Raw genomic sequence first — 20,844 nt, forward strand, 5'->3', positions numbered from 1 at the left:
GCTGGGGCTCCGCCCATCCCTGCCACCGCCCCGCTTACTCCCCGTGCCACTGCCCCCATCTGGCACGCAGGCGGGCCCCGTGCAGGGGACATGGGAGTGACACACTTTACAGGAGTGTCCACTTTATCTTTGTGTGGCATGAAAGGTTCAGGCGGCCGTCGGGGGGCTGGGAAGCTTCACGCTTCGGGAAGACGAGCCAGCAAGCCAAGGACTTGGCCGGGGTCTTTCTGGAAATACCAACGCAGCGCACACCTGGCGAGGGCTCCCTGTGGGGCAGGAGGAGGGGCTTCTCCTGCTGTGGCACCTGGGCAGCAGGGAGGGCCACCTGGGGCTCCCTCAGACTCTGCATCTCACTGTGGGATGGCGCCAGCCCCCACCTGTGCCCTCGGGCTGCAGTAGCTGAGGGGCGCCCCGGAGCACCCCACCCTGCAGGTGGCTCCGGCTCCGGCATCCCAGCTCCCAGCCCCTGTGAGGCCTGGGCATTGAGAACAGTCTTGGGCCACCTCCCCCACCAGGCAGGCACCGCACACGTCTGAGCGAATGAGCGAGCCAGCAGACCTGCTCAGGCCCTGAGAGGGAGCCGAGGCAGGGGGAGTTGGGGTTCGGAAGCCTGCAGAGAGGGCGTGAACACTTCCCCCCTTCCTGGGCTGCAAGGCCTCAGTCCAGCCACCTCACCCCCGCCCCTCCGGGGGCCTGGCATCCCCATGTGTGAGGTAGGGACAAGCCGGAGCCTCCCTCAGGGTGTCACGGACACCCACAGTAACAGGGTGCTGCCCGGGGCCCTTCTGCTGCCACCCGGAGGCCCTGGCTCCTGGGGACGGGTTGGCAGCCAGGGCTGGGGGTGACACGGGCGGACACTCAGCTTTCCAGCGGTGGGGGCCACGGCGGAGGCACTCACCTGGCAGGGCCGGCTCCCTCCTCTGTGGCTGGAAGTCCAGGTCGGCCAGCTCGCTGAGCAGGGCAATGCCGTGGGTCCCTGAGCTGGGGGGCAGGAGGGCTGTGCTGGGCAGCCCAGGAACACTGGGGGACTGAGGGTCCAGCGGGCTGATGCCAGGCAAGTCCCCCAGGTCGATGGTGGCTGCCACCAGAGCATCCAGGCCCAGCAGCCCCCTGGGCAGGTGGCTGTCATCAGGAGTTAACCCCCAGTCCTCCTCCTCCTCCTCCTGCTCCCCATCCTCACACGTGGCCTCCTCCTCTGGCCCCACCTCACTGGGCGCCTGCCATTTGCCCTGCTCGGCGGCCTGGTCCAGGGTTTGGGGGCTCCCCGTTTGCTGCTCCAGGGCCTGGCCATCAGGCCCCGGTGAGGGCTCTTGCTCCCCCTCCTCCCTCCCCTCTCGTGTAGTCCTCTCCTCTTGGGCCCCTCCCTGAGTAGAATTAGCCAGGCCAGTGGCTTCGGGGCCCCCTCCCTGGAGGAGGGCCCCACATTGCAGTTCCTGTAGCCCCTCCAGTGGGCTGGGGTCTGCCGTCTTCTCTGGGGGGCCCTGCTCAGCAGGGCGGGGGATGGCAGCACGGTCCTGGGGGGCCTCCCTGGCCCCTGAGGGCAGCCCAGGCTCCTCCAGGTTCTGGGGGCTTCGGCGGGGTGGCTCCCCAGGCACAGGCGTCCTTGCTGGCTCAGGCCGGGCCCTGAGGGCAGGGGTTTGCATAGTTCTGGGGTCCGAGAGGTCAGGTGAGTGCACGTCGGGGGACAGGGAGAAGCAGCCCGAGCTGGCCGCGGGGCACGTGTGTCCAAGAGGCAGGTCTGCAAACAAGAAGGGGTGTCAGGGGAGTGGCTGCGGCCAGGGTGGCCCAGACCCCTCAGACCCACACCCGGGAAGGAGGGGCTCCGGCCAGCCCTCTGCCTGCACGTGGGTGAGGCAGAAACTGGGTGCGTTGTGTTGGCGGAGAACAAGAAGGCTCCGCCGCATGCAGGAGGGCTGTGAGGCCTGCCTCCTGCTGTCCCTTGGGGACCCCTGGGGGTCCCTGGGGGACCATCTCTGGCGTGGTGCGGTATGGCCAACTCCCCAGAAATGGGAGGAGAAACTTGAATCGGGGGTCTCCCTGAACCAGAACGAGCCAGCAGCCCGTCGCGGAGGCGTTACGCCCCATTAACCGCAATAAAAAAAAGGAGGGGAAGAAGCCTAAAAACCCGACAACTTCTGCTGGCTCAGTCCCCGTATTGTGGAGTTGGGACAGCTTTTATGTCCGCCACACGAGTTCCCAGTGGAAACCCGCAGCCTGATTCAGGGACGTAGCTGCTGGCGGCAGGTGTGGGTGCTGCAGGGCCGAGGCCAGGCCAGAGCCCTCTGTGCAGGCTCCCTCCTCGCCTCTGGGCCAAGCAGGCGGCATCTTTGGCCCCGACAGCTGAGGACAAGCTCCGGGGCCCAGCTTCGGGGCTGGGACAGGGCCTGTGACTGCAGCCCTGTGGTCCTGCCACTGTCCACAGCGGGCTGGGCACTTGACCATTTCCAGGGCCCAGTGCCGGACAGTTGGGCCTGACCCTTATCCCGTCCCCTTTGCCATGGGCTTTAAGGAGACGGTGGGGACCCTGAGTGCTCTTTCCGTGGGTCACTCAGGATTGCGGGAAGGGAGGAAGAGAGAGAGCAGGGGACAGACAGCGTTGCCCCAGGCCCTACCACGGGGCAGGGGAGGAAAGGGCGCCTCTGCAGCTGCCAAACCAGGCAGCACCCCGACTCAGCTCTGCCCACCCAGAGGGGTTCGAGGCCTCACCTGGTGCCAGCGTGCTGAGGTGGGCTCCGGCCCGCCGGCCCTCTCCGCCCCTGTCCTCAGTGCTGGGCGGCTGGGAGCCGGGGCCGGGGCTGCCCGCGAGGCAGTCAGATAAAGTGCACGGGGCGGCAGGACATGGCAGCGGCGACGTGGGGCAGCTGATGGGGGGCTTCTGGGTAGGAGAGTGGCCGCAGGGTGACAGCTTGGTGGGGCCTGTGGTGGCAGGTGAGGGGGTGCCCTTGGCCATGGGGGTTAAGGCAACTGGCTTGTGGGTGGACTTCAGGGCCTTCTCCTGGGCGGACTCCTGTGGCTCCAGGGGCTGGTCCTCGGTCTTCCGCTGCCGGGTAGGGGAGAGGCTCAGCCCGGCCCGGCCCCTGTGCAGGGCGTTAGGGTGGGGGGATTGTGCGGGGACTCGGGTCGGGCCAGGCCGCAGCAGGGAGGGAGTGGAGCCCCCACGGAGCAGGCCCCGGGCTGGTACCTGGAACTGGGTGGTCCGCTGTGGCGGCGGCAGCGGCGGCGGCTGTTGGTGCTGAGGTGGGTGCTGAGGTGGGTGCTGAGGTGGGTGTTGAGGTTGGTGCTGCAGGGCGTAGAGCTCCTGCTGCCGCAGGAACTGGGACCTCGAGTACATGGGGAGCTGGGCCGGGTGCTGCATGTGGGAGGCGGGGCCCCGGCCCCCATACATGGGGGGCCACAGCGAGGCCTGGTCCATGACTTCAGCTGCAGGCAGGGCCAGAGAAGCCCTCAGCCCCAGCAGGCACAGCGGCAGGACAGCTGCGGCCTCAGCCGCCCCGCCTGGCCCTCTGCCTCCCACGAGCTCGCCCGCCTCCCTGCTTCCTCCTTGCCCCAACCCCTGAAGGGGCTGCTCCCCACAACACCCCCCTCCCAAGCAAACAAACTGGCCCAGCAAGCCCTTACCAAGCGAATGGGGGGCAGTGTGGGGCGCAGGCTCTGAGGGCAGGATGACCAGCTGTGTGGGAGTGTCCTGGGAGAGTGGGAAGACTGAGGGCACGGAGCCGGGCACGGAGGCGGGGAAGCCGGGGGGCAGGTTCTGGTGCAGGGTGGGGTGCCCAAGGCCTGGGGAGACGAGGCACAGCGGTGAGGCGGTGCGGGGCAGGAAGCAAGCACGAAGTCCGGGGCTGGGGAGGGGGCTCCCAGGCCTCTCACACTAGGCCGAGGGTGTGAGCCCCAGGCCAGCCCTGCCCCCCAAGTCCCCGGCTGCCCTCAGAACACTGACCGTAGGAATGTCCCCCCATCCACAAGGAGGGGCTGCGGGTGCGGGGCAGCCACGGGGGGTGAGCAGGATGGGGGTGGGCGGCCGGGTCACCGCCCAGTTGGCCACTCTGCAGGGAGGAGCCGCCGGCAATCATGAGGTGGGGGGCCAGCTCTCGGGGGCAGCCGCCCGACGGGTGGATCCGTGTGAATTCCACGAGCTCCTTGTTGTCCCTGCATGTCACGGGGTAGGCAGGGGCTCCGGTTAGCGGCTGGGCACCCATCCTGCTCCCCCCGGACCCTCTGGCTGTCAGCCTTGGAGGGAGCAGGAGTGGGCCTCAGGGAGAGCCGGGGCGCTCATCAGGGGCTCCATCCCAGCAGGGGCCCCGTCAGCAGAGCTCCCCCGCTCTGCATGGGCAGAAACCCCAGCAGGGCCAGGGCCAGGTGCACAGCCCAGTCCCCCAGCCCACAGGGCCCCCAACTGGACCCTGGCCACACGAGCTTGAAGGCATGGCCCGCCCCCACCGCCGGCCCGCCTGGCTCTTACTGCAGCCGCAGCTCTCGGCCGGCCAGCCCCCGGCGGTCCTCACACAGGCGAGCCCGCTCCTCCTCGTCCTCCAGGTCCAGCGTGGGGGCGGGGCGGGGCCCACCGCCAGCTGCACAGGGCAGAAGTGACGAGGGTTGGGGAGGCTGGGCTGGGGGTCGACCGGGCACTGCTGGCCGACCAGGCACTGCTGGCCTCCAGGGGCTGTGGGGGGTGGGGTGGGGAGCCTTGGGCTTGGGGGTGAGCGGGGCAGTTAGGGCCAAAGATGTGGGGGGGCTGGGGTCTCCGGAGCCTGGGGAGCTTGGACAAGGGCGGGACAGGGCAGCATTCCCCAAGCCTCCCTCCCGGGGGTGGGGGTGGGGGGTGGGGATGTACCTTTGAAGGCAGGAGCTGCCCGGCCCTGCCGCCCGGTGTTGGTGCCGTAGACCGTCTCTGGCCGGCTCACCGTGTCCTTCTGCCGGGCCAAGGCCACCGCGATTCCCACGGGGGGCTGCCGCACCTCTCCATCGCCGTGCGGGACCTCGTGCTCCCGGCTTCGGGCGCAGTCGGGTCTCTCCACCTCACTGGGGGCCTGGCTGGAGGCCTTGGTGGCTGAGCACTTCACGTCCTGCTGGGCACAGCTGGCCTTGAGGCCACCACCCAGGCCTACGAAGGGCACCTTCTGGCCGACGACCAGGGCCTGGTTGCTGTACTTGAGTAGGTTCTTCATGGCCGAAACCTCATCGGGCGGGGCGGGCAGGTCCTGGGGCAGGAGGGCGGCCTGCTGGAGGCCGCTGCCAAAGGGGTCCAGGTAGGTGCTGCCCTTGTGCTCCTCCCCAACGGCCATGCCGGCGCCCTGGCCTGACTGGACGCTCCACGGGGGCAGCTGGGGCCCGCCGTAGCCCACAGACGCCAGCTCCAGGGACTTGCGTTTGGACTCGGCCCCACCACCCCCTGGCTCCGTCTCAGGGGCCACCAAGTGCTGCTGGTGCCGGATCCGGGCCACCTTCTGGACCCCGGGGGGGCCCGTGGGGGCCTCCTTGCCAGCGGCCTTGTCTAGACTGCAGCAGGCCTGGGCGACCTTCCCGCCCAGGGCATCCTGGTGACCTGGCCGGGGACAGTCCTGGGCAGGCGCGGGCAACTCAAAGTAGTTGCTTTTGTCCAGGCCCCCCGTGGGGAGCCCTGGGAAGGGGGCCTCCGGGCCTGCGCTGCGTAGATACTCCAGGCCCTTTAGCCTGGGGTTGAGGGCCGCCTCGAAGCCCCCTGGCCGCCGCTCACCCTTGCCCTCCGCCTTCAGGTGGGCATAGGAGACCCCGTAGGGTGGGGCATGGTCGGGCACCAAGGCCCCGTCCAGGTGCCGGTCTTTGCCCTCGCCTGCCACAGCACAGGTCTCAGCCCCTTGGAAGGAGCGGCTTTTGTCAGCCAGGTGTCCCACGGAAGGCACAAAGGTGGGCCCGCTGGCCTTCAGGCCCCGGGGCACGTTGTCCTGCAGTGGGCAGAGCCCTTCGGGGCCGGCGTGCAGCTGCAGGCAGGGGAAGGAGCCGGCGGCCGTGCTGAGGGGCGGGGGTGGCCCGGCAGGCAGGCCGGATGGCACGGTGTAGGACACAGGATGCTGCAGCACCTGCCGCCTCTCCAGGCACTCGCTGAAGGCCTGCCCAGGCTCCGCGGGCCCCGCCGCCTCCTTGGGGCAGCGTCCCGAGGCCACCATGCCCACGCCGGGCCGCACCAGCACGCCGCCTGCACAGCTGGCCAGCGTGGCCTTGCCCATCTCGCCGTTGAGCACCTTGGTGTTGAGGAGGCAGGAGGCGAGGTGCTTGGGCCGGCCCTCGCAGGAGCCCCTGGGGGTGGCGCTCTCCTTGCAGGGGCCGTCGACAGGCAGGGGCAGCACCAGCTTGTGCCGCTCTTTGCCTCCGTCCTCCTCCGCTGCCGCCGCCGGCCGCTCCTTGCCCTCTGCAGCCTTTCCGGCCTTCTCCTTGCCCAGCTCTTTGCCCACGAGGAAGCGGTCAAACTCCTTGGTGTCCCTCTGCAGCGTGGCAGCCTCGCCCCGGTCACGGCTGCAGGAGCCGATGGGGTGGCCTGGGGCGGCCCGGGCCACGCTGGGGAAGCTGTGGTTGGTGGGCAGCAGCGTGGGCTGGGGGGGCAGGTTGCGCAGGTAGAAGTTATCTGCGTGCCGGGGGAGCCAAGGTCAGCGGGCGGCCGGGCTGCAGAGCTCAAACCGCCCCCACCCAGCACCGGCCGGCAGTGGCCCAGGGTTACTGTCCGAACTAGGCTTAAAATGGTAAAATGGACGTAACCTAGAATGGACCCCTTGAACCATTTTTAAGTGGCAAGTTCAGTGCGTTAAGCGCCTTCACCTTGGCACGGCCCTCACGCCCGCCTGTCTCCAGGACTTGTTTGTCCCCCGCAGCCACTCTGTCCCCACCACACACTGACTCCCGACCCTCCGGAAGGTTCTCGCTCACGTTCAGACCCTGGGAGAGGAGCGGTGAAGATGCCCGTATCCCCACCCACCGGGCGGGAGCAGACAGGGCCCCTGGGTGGGGTCTGGGGCAACAGGCAATGCTGGAGACCTGTAAACTGGTCCGGTCTGTTTTTTGGCATTTCTTTCCCATTCCCGTTTGGTCCCTTCACACCCCCTCTCCCCTCGGCCCAGGTTTGCAGTCAGTCATCAGGGCCCGAATACCGAGGAGGCCACTCAGCTTGATGGCCGAGTGGCCGTGCACGTGGCAGGCGGCATGGCTTGGCTCTGGCACAGCACCAGGAGGCCCGGCCACATGGAGCTGTGTGAGGGCCACTGCAGGAGGGACTGTGTCCTGTGGACGACGGCCAAGGGCCACTGTGAGTGCCCACCCCCCAGAGGGAGTGAGGCCCGGGGGAGACAGGTATCCGAAACCGGGCTTGGCGTGGGGATCCGCTTACCCACCTCCTGAACCCTCTGCCAGGCCCTCGGCCCCCTCATGGCCACAGTGGGTGTCTCAGGAAGGGGACAGGAAGAAGGTCCTGGTTGGCTGTTCCTACTCCTGGCCTCCTATCGGCTTTCAACGTCCCTGCAGCTCCTGGGCCATCTGCTCTGGTGGGTGGTAGGTGCACCCCCTCACCTCCACTCCCGTGCCTGCTGTCTGGCCTGGGCGCTTGGCCTGGAGCGATGCTTCCTGCCCGGGTCTTGCTATCTTGGTGGGGCTCCAGCTAGCCCTGGGGATACCCAGTGCTCCCCAACCTGGGGCTAGGTCACCATCCCTGGGGACCACCCGCTCTGTACCCAGCTGGGGCGGGGGACAGGCAGCGCAAATGGCCTGGAGCCCCAGGACAGAGATGGAGCAGAGGAGGGGGAACTGAAGAAACATTTGGAACTTGTAAAACTGTCCTCAGTTGTGTAAATTCCCTGTCAGTTCCCTGCTAATTAAAGCAAGGGCAGCCTAGGCAGGACCTAATTAGCTAGGTTTCCAAAACCCAAGGGTTCCTGAGTGGGGCTCCACCCCACCACGGTGAAAGCGGAGAGGCAGCCAGGGCCCACTGCCCAGAGGGGTCCCTGGCTCTGGGGCTGGGACCACCTGTTCACCCCTGACAGACGCTGTCAAAACAGCTGCACTCACCATCTGAGGGGGCTGTGCTCTGGGCAGCAGAGCACACAGAGTCTGCCCGCCCCCTGGCTGGGGCAGGAGGCTTTCCCGGCCCTGTGTGCTGGCAGAGCCTTCTCGGCACCAGTCCCGGCTGGCCAGCCCTGGGCAGGGTCAAGGCCAAGGCCTTCTGCTGCCTGGCCAGGCCCAGAGGAGCAAGGATACCTCTGAGAAGGCCCTCCGGTCTCTCTGCGTGGCAGCTGCAGGGACCTGCTGCTCTGCAGGTGTGCCCTGCCCAAGCTGGGGTCATGGGGGGTGTGCCTAGGGCCCTTTGACCTTCATGCCCTTTCCAGGCCCCCCACCAGGCCTCGTGTCCTGGTTCAAGTCCATATCACTTGTCACCTCACCTGAAACATAGCCCAGCTTCCCCTGCCTCCCGGGCGCCACCCCAGAGAGACCCTTCTCACATGCAAAGGAGAGGGCACCCCAGCCAAGGCAGGGCGCTGAGGCCTCTGCCACTGCCCATAGGTCTGCTGCAGGCTCTGGCTAGGGTGGTGTCCTCGAGGGCTTTGCACGAGTGAGTGTGCGCGCGCGTGTGTGTGTGTGTGTGTGTGCCCTCCCCACAGCCCCACCAGCCCTGACTTCTCATTAGCCGAACTGCGGTCTCAGCCTCAGGCCCTAGTGTGCGGTGGGGCCTGGCCTTGCGTTGCCCCCTGAGGCGGGAGGTGTGGGCTTCTCCGACGCCCCACCTGGGCATCCTGGGACCCCTGGGTTGCTGGGGGTGGGGGCGCAGGGCACGACTCGGAGCTGAGGGAGCAGGGAGCCAGACCCTGGGGCCCAGGTCATTTGAGAGGCTTCCCCTGAGCTCCCAACAGCACGGCTGTGTCTCCCGACACCTGTGAGCCCCAGGGAACCCGCTGCTCGGCCGGGGCCCTGGGGTCCAGAGCTCTAATCCTCTCAGGGCCTGAGAAATGGGCCCAGCCTCCTCCAGACCCAGAGGGGTGGGGCCCCAGGATGCCCTGTGCCCAGGCCCCACCCAGACCCTCCAGCCCCGAAGCAGGCACTTGCCTTTTTGGGTTCCATAGAAACGGTGCTGTCCATAGAGAACGTTGCTGTTTCCATGGTGATCCAAGTGGCTCATGGGTAGGAAGGTGGATGCCAGACTCCCCGAAAATCTGGGGTACCCTGGAGCTAGAGAAGCAAGAGAATGGGCTGCAGAGGCACCCCCAGGCTGTAGCCCACTGCTGTCTGGTCCCCTGGAGGCGAGAAGCCAATGGGCGCCCGGGGGGGGGGGGACGCCCCAAGGAGCCCAGTGAGCAGCTGCCCGTGAGAATCAACCCAGCAGTACATCCTGTTAACTCCAGCTCGGCTAACGCCGTCACTCCATGCACCCTAATCGCGCTGCCCACGGGCTGGGAGCACAGGGAGGACCGTGCAGGGCATCTCTGACCAGTGGCACAGAGTTTTCGGCCACAGGGGCTCTGGGAGGAAGGGGCCACAGTGGACACAGGGTGTGAAGAGGCCAAGCTGCAGGCCAGACACTACCTTCCCGGCCCCTCCCTCCGCACTGGCCCCGGGAGCGTGGACGGGGCGGGTCTGGCGGCCCACACCTGGGGCTGGCACAGGCTGGCTGTGGCAGGCCTCCAGCTTGCCGGAGGCCACAGCCCTGGGCTCTCCGCCAGCAGGGCCTCCTCCACGCTCTGAGATCTGCGAAGGGTCCCCAGCACTGGGGGAGTTACCACCCAAGAGTTCCCTGTGTTGGTTCCCGGGCCTGAGACCATCCCTGGTGCCTCTGAGTCAGGCCGGCAGGCCACTCCCTGTCACTCTGAGGGGTCTAGATTGTCTGCCCAGCCCAGCTCTGCCCAGCACAGGAACCTGGCCACCCGGCCAGTCGTGTACCCAGCGCGTCCCTTGGCGTTGGACCTTGGCGGGCTCCAGCCACTTGAGACACACAGGCTTCCCCCTAGAAGGGACAAGGACAAAGCTACTAACTGGCCTGGGGCGCAGGCACAGGGAAGGGTGGCCTGTCTGCTGGAGGCCCAGAGCCCCCAGACACCGGCAACGTGGCCCCTCCCCAGTGGGTCCAGGAGGGAGCGGCAGGCTGGCCCAGGTGCCCACGGCGGGGCAGGGGGGACCCTGTCTGACTCCGAAGCTCACGCTCTCAGCATCTGCCCGAGGAGAACAGGCCTCAGAGGAGCTTCTCTCGGGGACCCCTCGTCTGCACAGGCTGCGGGGAGCAGTTTCCCACCCGACTTCTGGGCCGCCTCCGCTGTGACAAGGGGGCAGGAATCCGGGGTCTCACCATGGGCTGGGAGAGGGAGGGCAGGCTGGGTCCCCAGCAGGGTCCCCGGGCAGGTTTGAGTGCCATCGCAGCCGCGCCGTGGAAAAGGAGAGCCACAGGCCTCCAGGGCCGCTCACCCTCGGCAGGTCCAGAGCACACAGGTGGCCGAGGCCTCTCCAGGGGCACTGAGGCTGTCAGACTGGGGGGTGGGGCGGGGGTGGGATCCAGCATGGGCTGGATGCTACCACGAGGCCGGGGAAGGGCAGCCGGAGCCCGCTGGGGACCCCAGCTCAGAGGAAAGAACAGTCAGGGTGCTGCAGGGCCGGAGCTCAGGGGAGCAGTCAGACGTTTCCAGGGGCACTTCGGGGTCCCCCAGGGAATAGGCCCCAGTCCCAGTGGGGCATCCTGCACCCCAATCCCAGCAGGCCCCTCAGCAGTGACTGGCCACGACCACTCAGCCCGTAATGTCACAGTTGGACATTCTCAGGCCCAGGAGCCCCAGGTGCTGGCGTCCGGGTCCCACAGGCCGAGGGACATCACCGTGGAGGCTGTGAGGAGCAGCACACCCGGCCCCCAGGCCGACCCCCCACCCCCATCCCATCCTGCCGGGTGCGGCTGAGCCCTGTGAGCCGACCGGCCTGGTTTGTGTGCAGAGACACATCTGGAGCAGATGTTTCCTGGATTAAACTCAGCTCCCGGAAGCCTTGACAAAAGCAGCCGGGGTGGGAGCGGCCGGGGCGGGGGGCAGAGGCCCGAGAGTGCTGCCCCCTTTAATTGGCTGCTGTTAAATGTTTTACAGGGCCTCGTTTTGGTAAACAGAAGTCTGTAAATTCCTCCTTCCCAGACTCCATTTCCCAGGCGTGGACCCCCCTGTGACCCCTCGGGAGGTCCGGGCCTCCCGCCCACCCGTCCTCCGGGGAGCTGGCGAGGGGTGGGCTCCTTCCTGCCAGCGCCTCTGGGGGCGGAGTGGGGCCATGGCCCTCCTGTGCTTCCACGTTTGCCCCAAGGGGGTGACATCCTCCAGGAAGGGCAGAAATCTACCAGGGACCGCCTCCCATCTGCAGGCTGCAGGGGCCGCACTCGGGGACCTTAGAATGGGAATCCGGGCGGGGAGAGGGCGTGTGGTTGGGGGTGGGGACTGAGTGAGGAAGGGGAGAAGTCCTCCCGGCCTGGCCACAGAAAGGCCCTTTCTTTTCCCAGCAAGACCGCACTTTCTGAATTGAGGAAGAAAATAAAAAATGGTTTTTATGAATCAGAGCAGCTGTTCTGAGACCAGAAGCCAGGAGCCGGGGCTGCCAGGCCCTCGAAGGGGCTGCCTGGGAGGAGAATGGAGGCATCCCTGGGGGGCTCTGGGCAGGGAGAGAGCAAGGCAGCAGGGTGGCGACAGCCCAGGGGGAGGCGCCGGACCCCCTGGGACCGGGGCCAGAGCTCCTCCGCCCACACTGCTCCGGGTGGCTCGGTCCAAGACGCCCTTCCCAGACCCTCACACCTGCTGAGGTTGGGGCTGCTGTGATCTCTCTGATTGACAGGCAGCACCTGCAGCAAAGCCCTGGACCTGTGGGCCCTGCCCCCCAGCCCAGAGCCCTGGAAACCCCAGCAAGCTCTGAGGGGGCCCCGGGCCTGGGTGGATGTCTCCCTGAGGCCTGCCCCCACCCCACTGCTGGGTTGCCAGGAGACTCTATCCCGTCCCATGACTTAAGCGACGAGAGAGCCCAGAGTCCGTGCTCTCAGCACCCGGGGGGGGGGGCCGGGGGGAGCGTAGCCAGGTGCCTGGGTTCCTGACCCCTCGGCGGGCAGCTCCCCGTCATTGCACCCCCGGCCTGTGCTGGCCACACCCAGGAAAGTCAGGGTGCTGGCAGACGGGACAGTGGACAGGGCACCTGAAGATAGGTGTGGGGCCTGGCGGTCTGTTCTGGGCTGGGAGGTATGGCCACGGCTGGGTGGACAGTGCCGGGCTCCCAGCACGTGCTCCACACAGAGGAGAGAGGCCTCCAAACCTTTGCCGTCATCCCACAAGGCCAGGGAGCTCCGTCCTCCCTGCCCTGCTCTGCACCCCCAGACCTCCTGCCCTGGTCCTCCTGCAGGCCCTGAGCCCCCCAGGGGTGGCATCATGGACTCCCATAGGTCAGCATGCCGGTGGGCAGTGGGGGTTGCAGTGGTCCCAGGAACCTGGGGCCGTGGGAACCCTGAGCCTGCCCACACAGGCCAGCGGCAGAGATCTCTGGCCAGGCAGCAATACCGGGCCGCTCCCACCCAGTCAGACCCAGGGCTGCCCACGCACAGGACCCTCGGCCGCTGCCAACGTCAGCACAGCAAGGCACCAGGGCCCTGGCCCACCAGTGGACAGGGACAGGCGGGGACAGGTGCGTTGCGGGTGGGTGCTCCAGGAGGCCTCCCTTTGGCCCTGGCCGTGCCGCCTGAATAATGGGGGCCTGCACAGCACTTCCACTCAGGGCGGTGTGCGGATGGGGAAACTGAGGCTTGGAGGCGCTGCGGCTCTCCCAGCCTAGGGCCTGGCACTGTGGACTGGAGGCCAATACAGCCTGTGGCCTTGCAAGAGGCCGGGGGCTGGGGCATTGTCCAGCAGTCCTGACCCCACCCTCCACATGACATGGGGTTTCTGGGAGAAGTAAGCGGGGCAAGGGCCAGGAGTGGGACGACATGTTGTCACCCTGAGTGCCACAGGTGTGCCACCTGGCTTGAACTGGAGCCAGGGACTGGACCACGGGGCCCCTACCTCAGGGCCACCTGCTGCTGCAGGCACCAGGCCGTCCGTGGGGCCAGCAGCGCTCCCTCTGCTGGACACAGGCCGGGTAAGGGGCCCAACCACACACAGTTCTGGAAAGGCTCTGGAGGGGCCCGAGGTCCAGACAGGACGGCCCCCTCTAGCTGTCGAAGGTGGCGGGGGGCAGCGGGTTCTGTTCCCACTGCGCTGAGTTCTAGGGAGCTTGGGTCCTTCCCCCTACACCGTCCCCACGTTTCAGTGCAGCCTGTCATCCCAACTGGCCCCTGAGCAGGCGACAGGCAGGCAGGGCACTTAAAACAAGGCCCCTTCCCTGGGCTGCAGGGCAGGGCCGGGCAGGACGGTCAATGGTCCCAAGAGGCCATGTCGGCCGCTGGGAAACCAGGCGAGGGGAGGAGGGAGCCTGGCATGGCCGGGGGCGGGGACCACGGTCAGGGCCAGAGCCCCCCTTAGGGGGGGTGGCAGGGGGCGAGCTCTCTGGACAGTTCTGGAAGATGATCTGTGGGGTCAGGAGGGCCTCTGGGCCACACAGAGGTGGTGGCCGCTGGGCGGGCCTCCATCCCTCACACAGCATGGCCCTGCCTTTAGCCAGCTCCCAGAAAACTTGGCCAGCCCTGGGGTCTCAGAAGACAGGAGAGAAGAGACCGGAGGAGGGACTCGGGAAACTGGGAGACAAGCCTGGTAGGGGTGTGGATAGCTCTCTGGCACAGCCCGGTACCAGCCAGCCCAGAGCCGCAGGGGAGGGTGTGTCTCCCCCGGAGAGGCAGCCGAGATTAGGCCTGGGGCCTGAGCTGGTACGCGTGCCCCTGCCGCCCACGGCTCTCCCTCCAGGTGGCACAAGAGACCACGAGGAGCTCAGTCCACGTGGCCCAGCTGAGGGGCCCCACCCCTCCCCAGCTGAGCCCCCAGGAACAGAATCCCCTTTCATCAGCCCTGTGGGTGGTCCCAGCCAGGCAGCTGAGGGGAGGGACCAGGAGGGAAGGGGCCGGGCTCCCAGACAATAGGACCAGCTGTGGTGCGCCCCCCGCCCCCCCATCCGACCCTGGGGGCAGGCTGGCTGGACGCTGGCTCTCCCAACCCCAGCCAGTTCTGCCGGCCAGTTCCGCCGCCCACCCGAGCCCTAAGCCCCAGAGGGGAGTGTCCAGCCGCTGGCTGGTGGGGCCCCTCACTGTGTGGGCCTGGGTGGGGGACAGGAGGCCAGGGACACACAGGCTCTGCCCCACCCAGATGTTCAGGGCGGCTCCCCTGCACCCCAGATGCCCCCGGGGGGCTGGGCCTACCCCCACAGCAGCCCAACCTCCTTGCCCCAAAGGTAAGAGCCCATTCAGAGGCCCAGCCCTGGCCAGGTTTGGGGGGGGCAGCACCTGCCTTCCCGCCCCTCCTGGGGCTGGCAGAGAGAACGGGTGAACGAGGGTGAAACCTCGGCGCTGAGAGGCCCGCCTAGGCGGCCCACGGCGCCCGCGGCCCCCGCTCTCCGGCCGTGTCGCTTGCCCCCTCCCCCCAACACTCATGGCAGAGAAACAGGCCCCGGCACGTGGGGAGCCAGCTGGCACCCAGTCAAACTAGCAGCCAGGCACGCTGCCAGGGCAGCCAGCCAGCCGGCGCTGCCACAGCCGCCCCGCCCGAGGCTCGCCGGCCTTTGCTCACACTGCTCACAGCGCCGCGGCCGCACCACGTGGCTGGCGGGGCTGCCCCAGGCAGGCCGGACAGCAGGGTGGGGGGCAGGGAAGGGGATCCCCCACTGAAAGTGCAGAACGGGAGGTGGGAGGTGTAAAGTGAGGCACCTCGGACCTCAGGGGGGACCCACACTCGCCTCCCTGTTCCGGAGCCTGGGAGGGTGGCTCAGAGTCACACCTGCCACCCCTGTGCTGCATCTAACTGAGCCCGACCCACCAAGCCCACTGTCCCAACAGCTGTGCTCTCCTCAACTTGACCCTGGGCATGTCCACCCAGAGGGGCCAGGGGATGGACAGATGACCACCAGCCCTTGGGGTGGTGTGGGGCAGGAACACCTCAGGGTGCCCCAGCTCTGGCCCCTCCCCTCACTCAGCAGGCGGCCCCTGCCCCCAAAGAGCTGCCTCTCCAGGGTGGGTGGGAACAGGGGGGCGCACCCGCCCACAGGCCTCACTCCCAGCCAGGTGGGCACTCCCGGGGCTGCGGCTGAGGCGGTGGGTTGCCCCAGAGCTGCAGGCGGTTCCACCCAGGCGGCGGCAGTTGGCTGGGGGAAGTAAGCGGCTGCAGGCTGTTGAGGGCGCCGTCTGCAGGCTGCCTGCCCCCAGCAGAGGAGCAGGGCGGGGGCACCATCGCCAGGGCCCAGGGCAGGTGTCGCTGCCCACAAACCGCCCTCCTGGCCTAGAGGTCCCTGAGGGTGGTGGGGCTGCTGCCGCTCCCAGGCCCCTACCAGCGACCACTGCTGCAAGAAGGGGAAACCAAGTCAGCTAGCCTGGGCGTGTGGCACACCTGTGGCCAGGCTGGAGACAGGCGCGGCCGTTATGTCGGTTGAGGGGCCCATGAGGCTGCTGCGGCCTCCCCTGCCGGCCCCCTGGTGCCCAGCCACTCCCCCCCCTTTCCGCAGACATCCCGGGAGCCAGAGGCCGCTGCTGCTTGGAGTGTGAGGCGGGCACAGCAGGGCCCAGCCCGGGGCATTGGTCTCCCCTCGGGAGTGCAGGCTCGGGCAGTGCTGGTGGCAGTGGCTGGAGCTGGGCCCTGCACTGCCCACCTGTGTCCCTCAGGGCCGGCGGCCCCCTCCGGGTCGCCCACCCGCCCAGCATGTGCCCTCCGCATGGTGCTCTGGGCCCAGATCATTTTAACAGCTGTCCCTCACTAGGCCCCTGTCCCGTTTGGAACACAGCCCCTTTCTCCTTGCACAGAGAGGCTCCTCTCGCCCCCCAGCAGTGCCGGGTGCTGATCTCCCTCCCGGAAGGCCCCGTGTGCGGGTCCGTGCGCTCCGCACACCACACCCGCCACTCGGCAGCCGCTGAGTGACAAGGGTGCCAGTGCCAGGGACGGAGAGCCCTCTGTGCCCGCTGCCAACTGTGATCACCGCTCCACGTGCCAGCCGCCGCTGGGCTTAACCCTCCCCGTGCCACCGGGGACCAGGCCCGGTGGGGACCAGCAGCCACAGGTTCAGGGCCGCTGCCCACGTCACAGTCCAAGGGACTGAACAGACAGCAGGGAGCCAGCGGGGGCGGGTGCCCCAGAGTCCTCCAATGGCCTCCAGGGGCCCTCCTGCCTCCAACCACTCGTATTCATTAGGCACCTACTGTGTGTCCGGGGCTGTGTCCCACCCCGAGGCGGGGGCCTGGGAGGGACTCTGTTCTGGGCCAGGCCCCCAGAGTGGCAGCCTCCGTGTGATGACAGCTCTCTCCTTCCCGGCCCTCCCTCCAGGCTGGCACATCTGGAGCCCATGCCTCCCAGAGTCTGGGGGGTGGGCGCAGCCGGGGGCGGAGGGCGCGGCCCAGCCAGGCTGGCCCAGCTGGATCCCACATTTCCTTGGCTCCCTGGAGCCCTCCTGGCCCTGCCCCCTTCTCTCCCCCTCTGCCCAGCTGCACTGCACATCTGGCCAGGGCTGGTGCCTGGCGGGCCCACCCCCTTTCCAAGCCCCCCTCCCCGGGGAAGTAGCCCCTCACCGGGGCCCTTGGCACAGCAGCGGAGCCTGTCGCTTCATCCCTGGCCTGGACGCTGGGCCCTCGGGGGCCCAGGGCCCGACTTACCTTCATGGGAGTGGGAGAACCAGAGCTGGGAGGGGGCAGGGTGGGAGCTGCGGTAGGCCTGCTCCGAGGGGGCGGGCGTGGGGCCGCTGGGGTGCGAGGAGGCCGCTGCGCCCAGGCTGCCGCTGAGGAAGCTGCCCATGAAAGAGGAGGCCGGGGAACTCCCCATCAGGCGGCTGCTGGCTGTGGACACAGGGGCGAGAGTCAGCCCGGGCAGGGACAGTACCCCCGACGGAGCCCTCACGGGTGGCTCCCAGGCCCCAAGCTCCCTGGGCTTTTGCCTTCAAACAGCCAAGAAGCTGGGGTGGGAGAGGCTGCCGCTGGGGACTGACAGACACACTCAGGGTCCCGAGGCCCTGGTGCCTCCTGTCACCTCGAAAGCCTCGAGAATGGCACATCCGTTGCCCCCCGCCCCCAGCCCAGCCCACCCACACCCACCAGGCGCCAGGCACTGTTCAGGGACCCTGGGGGACAGGCTGCCCCTCGGGCAGCCTTCTGGGAGGCAGAGGCCCTGATTTTCCCAGGCCTCTGAGTCTGGCTCTCGGGCCAGAGTGCTTTGCCCACAGCTCTTGGAAGGGGCCGGGGTCAGCACAGCCCCTGGGGCCCCACCCTGCCCTGCAGGCCCAGCAGTGTCTGGACGCCCTCCAGCTGGCACTGGGGTCTGGCCTTTCCGCACAGTGGGGCCCCCGCTTCTCCCAGGTCCACTGACTCCTCAGACTGGGGGCCCAGCCCGGGCAAGCAGGAGGAGACACTGAGGCAGGAGAAGAGAGAGGAGGGAGGCGTGTGGGTTTGCTTTTCCGTCGCCCGCTGGCTCAGGGCCAGGCCCTGACTGGGCTGGCCTGGAGCCGCAGGCAGGCAGTCACTCAGCCCAGGACGTCAGTGGCTTCCCTAGCAGCCAGCCTGTGTGCCTGCCCACTCTGTCTGCCACACCCACCTGTACCCACCACCACTGTGTCCCCTCTCTGTCCAAGGCCAGTGGCCAAGGCCAAGCTGCGTGAGCTGGCTTGGGTTTCCATGGAGACTGGCGACTTGCTCAGGAAGAACATACCCATCCACCCAACACCAGCCCACTGCCTGGTGGGTGGTCCCGGGCTGCAGGCTAGGCCCCCATCCTGGCAGGGTGCCCTGGTCACCTCCCCACCGGCAGCGAGCCCGGCTTGGGACTCTCCCAGGGGGTGGGGAGCAGGCAGTGGGGGCTTGCTGCCCGTTGGGCCGAGCGCAGGGGCCTGCCAAGATGTGCGGGGACCCAGGAGGCAGCGGGCCCAGCCCCAGGTGAATCAGGGCGGCTGTTTCCCAGCCCGGGAGGCAGGCAGACTTTGTGAATTTGTGATGCCGCACGCAGCTGGGCTTGGCCCTGGGAGCGCCGTAGACCCGGGGTGACTCAGCAGAGGAGGGAAGCCGGAGTTGGGGGGGGAGGGGCTGCCCCGCTGGGCACCCAGGCTCCTCGGCCACACCGCGTGGCCGTCAGGGAGCTCTCCTGGGCACGCCAGGCAGGAAAGGCCTGTCAGTGCTGGCCGGGGACTGGGGTGTGAGCTGCCTTCTGGGGTGGGTGGGTGTCAGGCTGCAGGGAGACATAGAGAGGACACAGGGGCAGGGGGCAATGGGGCCCAGGAGCCAGGGACTTCCCGGACCGCAGGGCTGGGGCGGCTATGGGCCGCGGCCAGACCACAGGCCCATCCAGCCAGGGGTGGGGACACAGGCCTGGGAAGGGAAGCTCTGGCCTCCCAAGCAGGTGGGTGGAGCAGAGGGGAGAGGACCCCTGGGGGGCCATGCCTGTGGGGTGAGTGAGGCCTCTTCCTGCCTCGCCCGGGCCCCCCCAAGTCTCCCGGGCCTGCCCGCCCCCACACCGGCCCAGGAAAGTCCCTCATACCCCGGTTCTCCCGGGAAAGTAGGGAGCAGCCCGGTCCAACAGCCCGGCCTCCTGGACAAGGGTTTCTCCAGGAGCCTGGCCTGAGAACCCCACACCTTGGGTTCTCCCACACCCCTGAGGAGGGGGCTGGCGGGCCTGGCCAGCGCCCATAGGGCCCTGTGGTCCTATGAGCCAGGAAAACCGAGGTGCAGAGGCAGCTCCCCCAGAGGATCTCAGACAGACAGGGCCCCTTCAGGGGGGAGCAGTCTACCCCTGAAGACCCTGGCCCTCAAGGGGCACCCCGCCAGGGTGAGGGCTGGCGGGAGCAGGCCTGAGGCTGAGTGGGGGGTCCGCCCCGACAGGCCCCAGACTGTAACGCAGACAGACCCTGGCCTTTTGGGGGGACTTTCAGGGGCATCCTGTTTGGATGCCACCCCAGAAAGGGGGCCTGTGGGGTGGGGACTGTGGGGCGGGGAGCAGAGGCCAGCCAGCCTCAGTCCTGGCTCCGAAAAGCCAGGGACACACACGGTGACAGGCTGTGCTTCCCGCTGTGGCCAAGAACCCCACACCAGCCTGGCCCCCTTCCCTCCTGACTTGGCCCAGCCACTGGGCCCCTCCTGACTAAGTGGGCAACCTGCAGGGGTCCCCAAGTGTCCCCACTCAGGCTAGGCCATCACCTGGGGGGGGTCTCTGTTCCTCTTTCCACAAGGAAACCTTAGAGCCTAGCCATGCAAATATTGTGTCTTGACGTGTTCCGGCCACAGCAGTCCCCGAAGTCCACAGTGGGAGGCTCTGCGGGCCCCTCTGGTGGCTGCTGCCCCTGGACCCCACCCTGGGCTCTCACGCTCCCGACCCGCCAGGCAGCCCCAACGCCCCCAACGCCCCCGACGCCCCCAGCCTGGGCCTGCATAGCAGGGCCCCCGGACGGTGCTCTGAGGTGTCCCCTGCCTGCCTCCGCCCCGGGCCAGGGGCTGGGAGACAGAGAAGCGCCGCCAGGCTTTGCCAGATGGGCCCTGCCATGCTGGGTGTCAGGCAGAGGACAGCTGGCTCCTGACCCTGGGACGGGGCGTCCCGGGTCCCACTGTCACCTCCACCTCTGGGAAGTTTGGTGATGGCACCATGCCTGCCAGCAGAGCTGTGGCAGACCTGGCTGCCACCTCCCCAGCCCCAGCCGCCGATCAGTAGCCACCAGCCCCAGGCAGAGCCCACACTGAGGCAGCCTGGGCCCTGGGCCAGGGCTGGGGCCGTGTGGCCAAGTCTGGCTGGGAATGGGGCTGCAGACTCCTCCGCTCCTGGCAGAGCCCTGGCCCATGGAGCACTTGGGACCCGGCCTGGGGGCATGATGGGAGCCCTGCGCAGCCCGGGGTGGGGGGGGCAGGGACTCTCAGGTTGGACCCTGAATCCTGGCACTGTTTGCACCAGAGTCTTTACAAACCTCACGTTAATTTGTGTCATCGCCATCCCAGGTGGCGGGTCACCCTTCGGCTGACAAAGGAATGGGCGTTGCTGGGCTGGGCCCGCAGCCTTGAGTGCCCGGGCTGCGGCACGCATGCGGTCTGTCCACTCCGAGGCCGCCCGCTCCCCTCCAGCGCACAAGGTCAAGGTGGCTGTTCCCCCAGGCCATCAGCTCTGGTCACAGGGACACCGCACAGGCTGGGGGTGATCTCGGAAAGGGGCCCGCACGCTGTGTGGGGTGCCCGCGGGCCCGGAGCGGTCCACTCTGGGTGGAATACCCGCCCCCCGCCGCCCCTGCTGCCAGGCCAGCCCAGCCCAGCCCAGCCAGGGCTGCAGCCCCAGACGCAGGGCCTGGGCCGCAGCTCTGCCCAGGGCACCGCGGAGGCCTGGCTCAGGCCCCGGGCTGGCTGAGAAAACCGCTCCGGAAGCCAGCCCGCCCAGGAGGCCTGCTTGACACCCCCGGCGGCCCAACTCCTCAGGCTCAGCCCCCACTCCTGCGGGCTGGCCTGTCCCCACGCCCCCGGACAGCCTGAACCCCACTTCCCTCCTGGCTGCCCCAGCTGGATGGGGCCGGCTGGGCCGGAATGCCCCGACAGCCCAAGCATCTCAAGTGACCATGAAGCCCAGCCTTTGGCCACAGGGTCACTGTGCAGAATATGACATCAGTGGGCAGTAGAGGTGGTCCTCTGTGGTCAGGCACAACCAAGGGCCGTGGGGCCTTCCTCTACCTGCCTGTTGCCAGGCCTGCCTGCCTCAGCCAAGATGCCCAACAGATGGCAAACAGCACTGAGGGGCCCTGAGTGGCCCTCGTCAT

At 68.1% G+C, this 20,844-nt stretch overlaps 1 protein-coding gene across 2 annotated transcripts in view; it reads right to left on the bottom strand.

The window, feature by feature from the left end:
* The window catches only part of BAHCC1 (BAH domain and coiled-coil containing 1), a 54,385-nt gene that overhangs the window by 12,691 nt on the left and 20,850 nt on the right, over window positions 1-20,844 (bottom strand). For both annotated transcript variants that reach the window (XM_037068302.1, XM_037068311.1), the window contains exons 3-11: window positions 16,730-16,909; window positions 9,061-9,183; window positions 4,832-6,598; window positions 4,460-4,568; window positions 3,938-4,146; window positions 3,619-3,777; window positions 3,182-3,420; window positions 2,707-3,040; window positions 899-1,738 (exon numbers count right to left, since the gene is read on the bottom strand). In XM_037068302.1, the coding sequence (XP_036924197.1) occupies window positions 899-1,738; window positions 2,707-3,040; window positions 3,182-3,420; window positions 3,619-3,777; window positions 3,938-4,146; window positions 4,460-4,568; window positions 4,832-6,598; window positions 9,061-9,183; window positions 16,730-16,909 (3,960 nt within the window). The remainder of the gene's footprint in view (window positions 1-898; window positions 1,739-2,706; window positions 3,041-3,181; window positions 3,421-3,618; window positions 3,778-3,937; window positions 4,147-4,459; window positions 4,569-4,831; window positions 6,599-9,060; window positions 9,184-16,729; window positions 16,910-20,844) is intronic.

Source organism: Sturnira hondurensis, unplaced genomic scaffold (assembly GCF_014824575.4).
Source record: "Sturnira hondurensis isolate 20B ecotype Veracruz unplaced genomic scaffold, ASM1482457v3 Scaffold0001221, whole genome shotgun sequence".
Lineage (NCBI taxonomy): Eukaryota > Metazoa > Chordata > Mammalia > Chiroptera > Phyllostomidae > Sturnira > Sturnira hondurensis.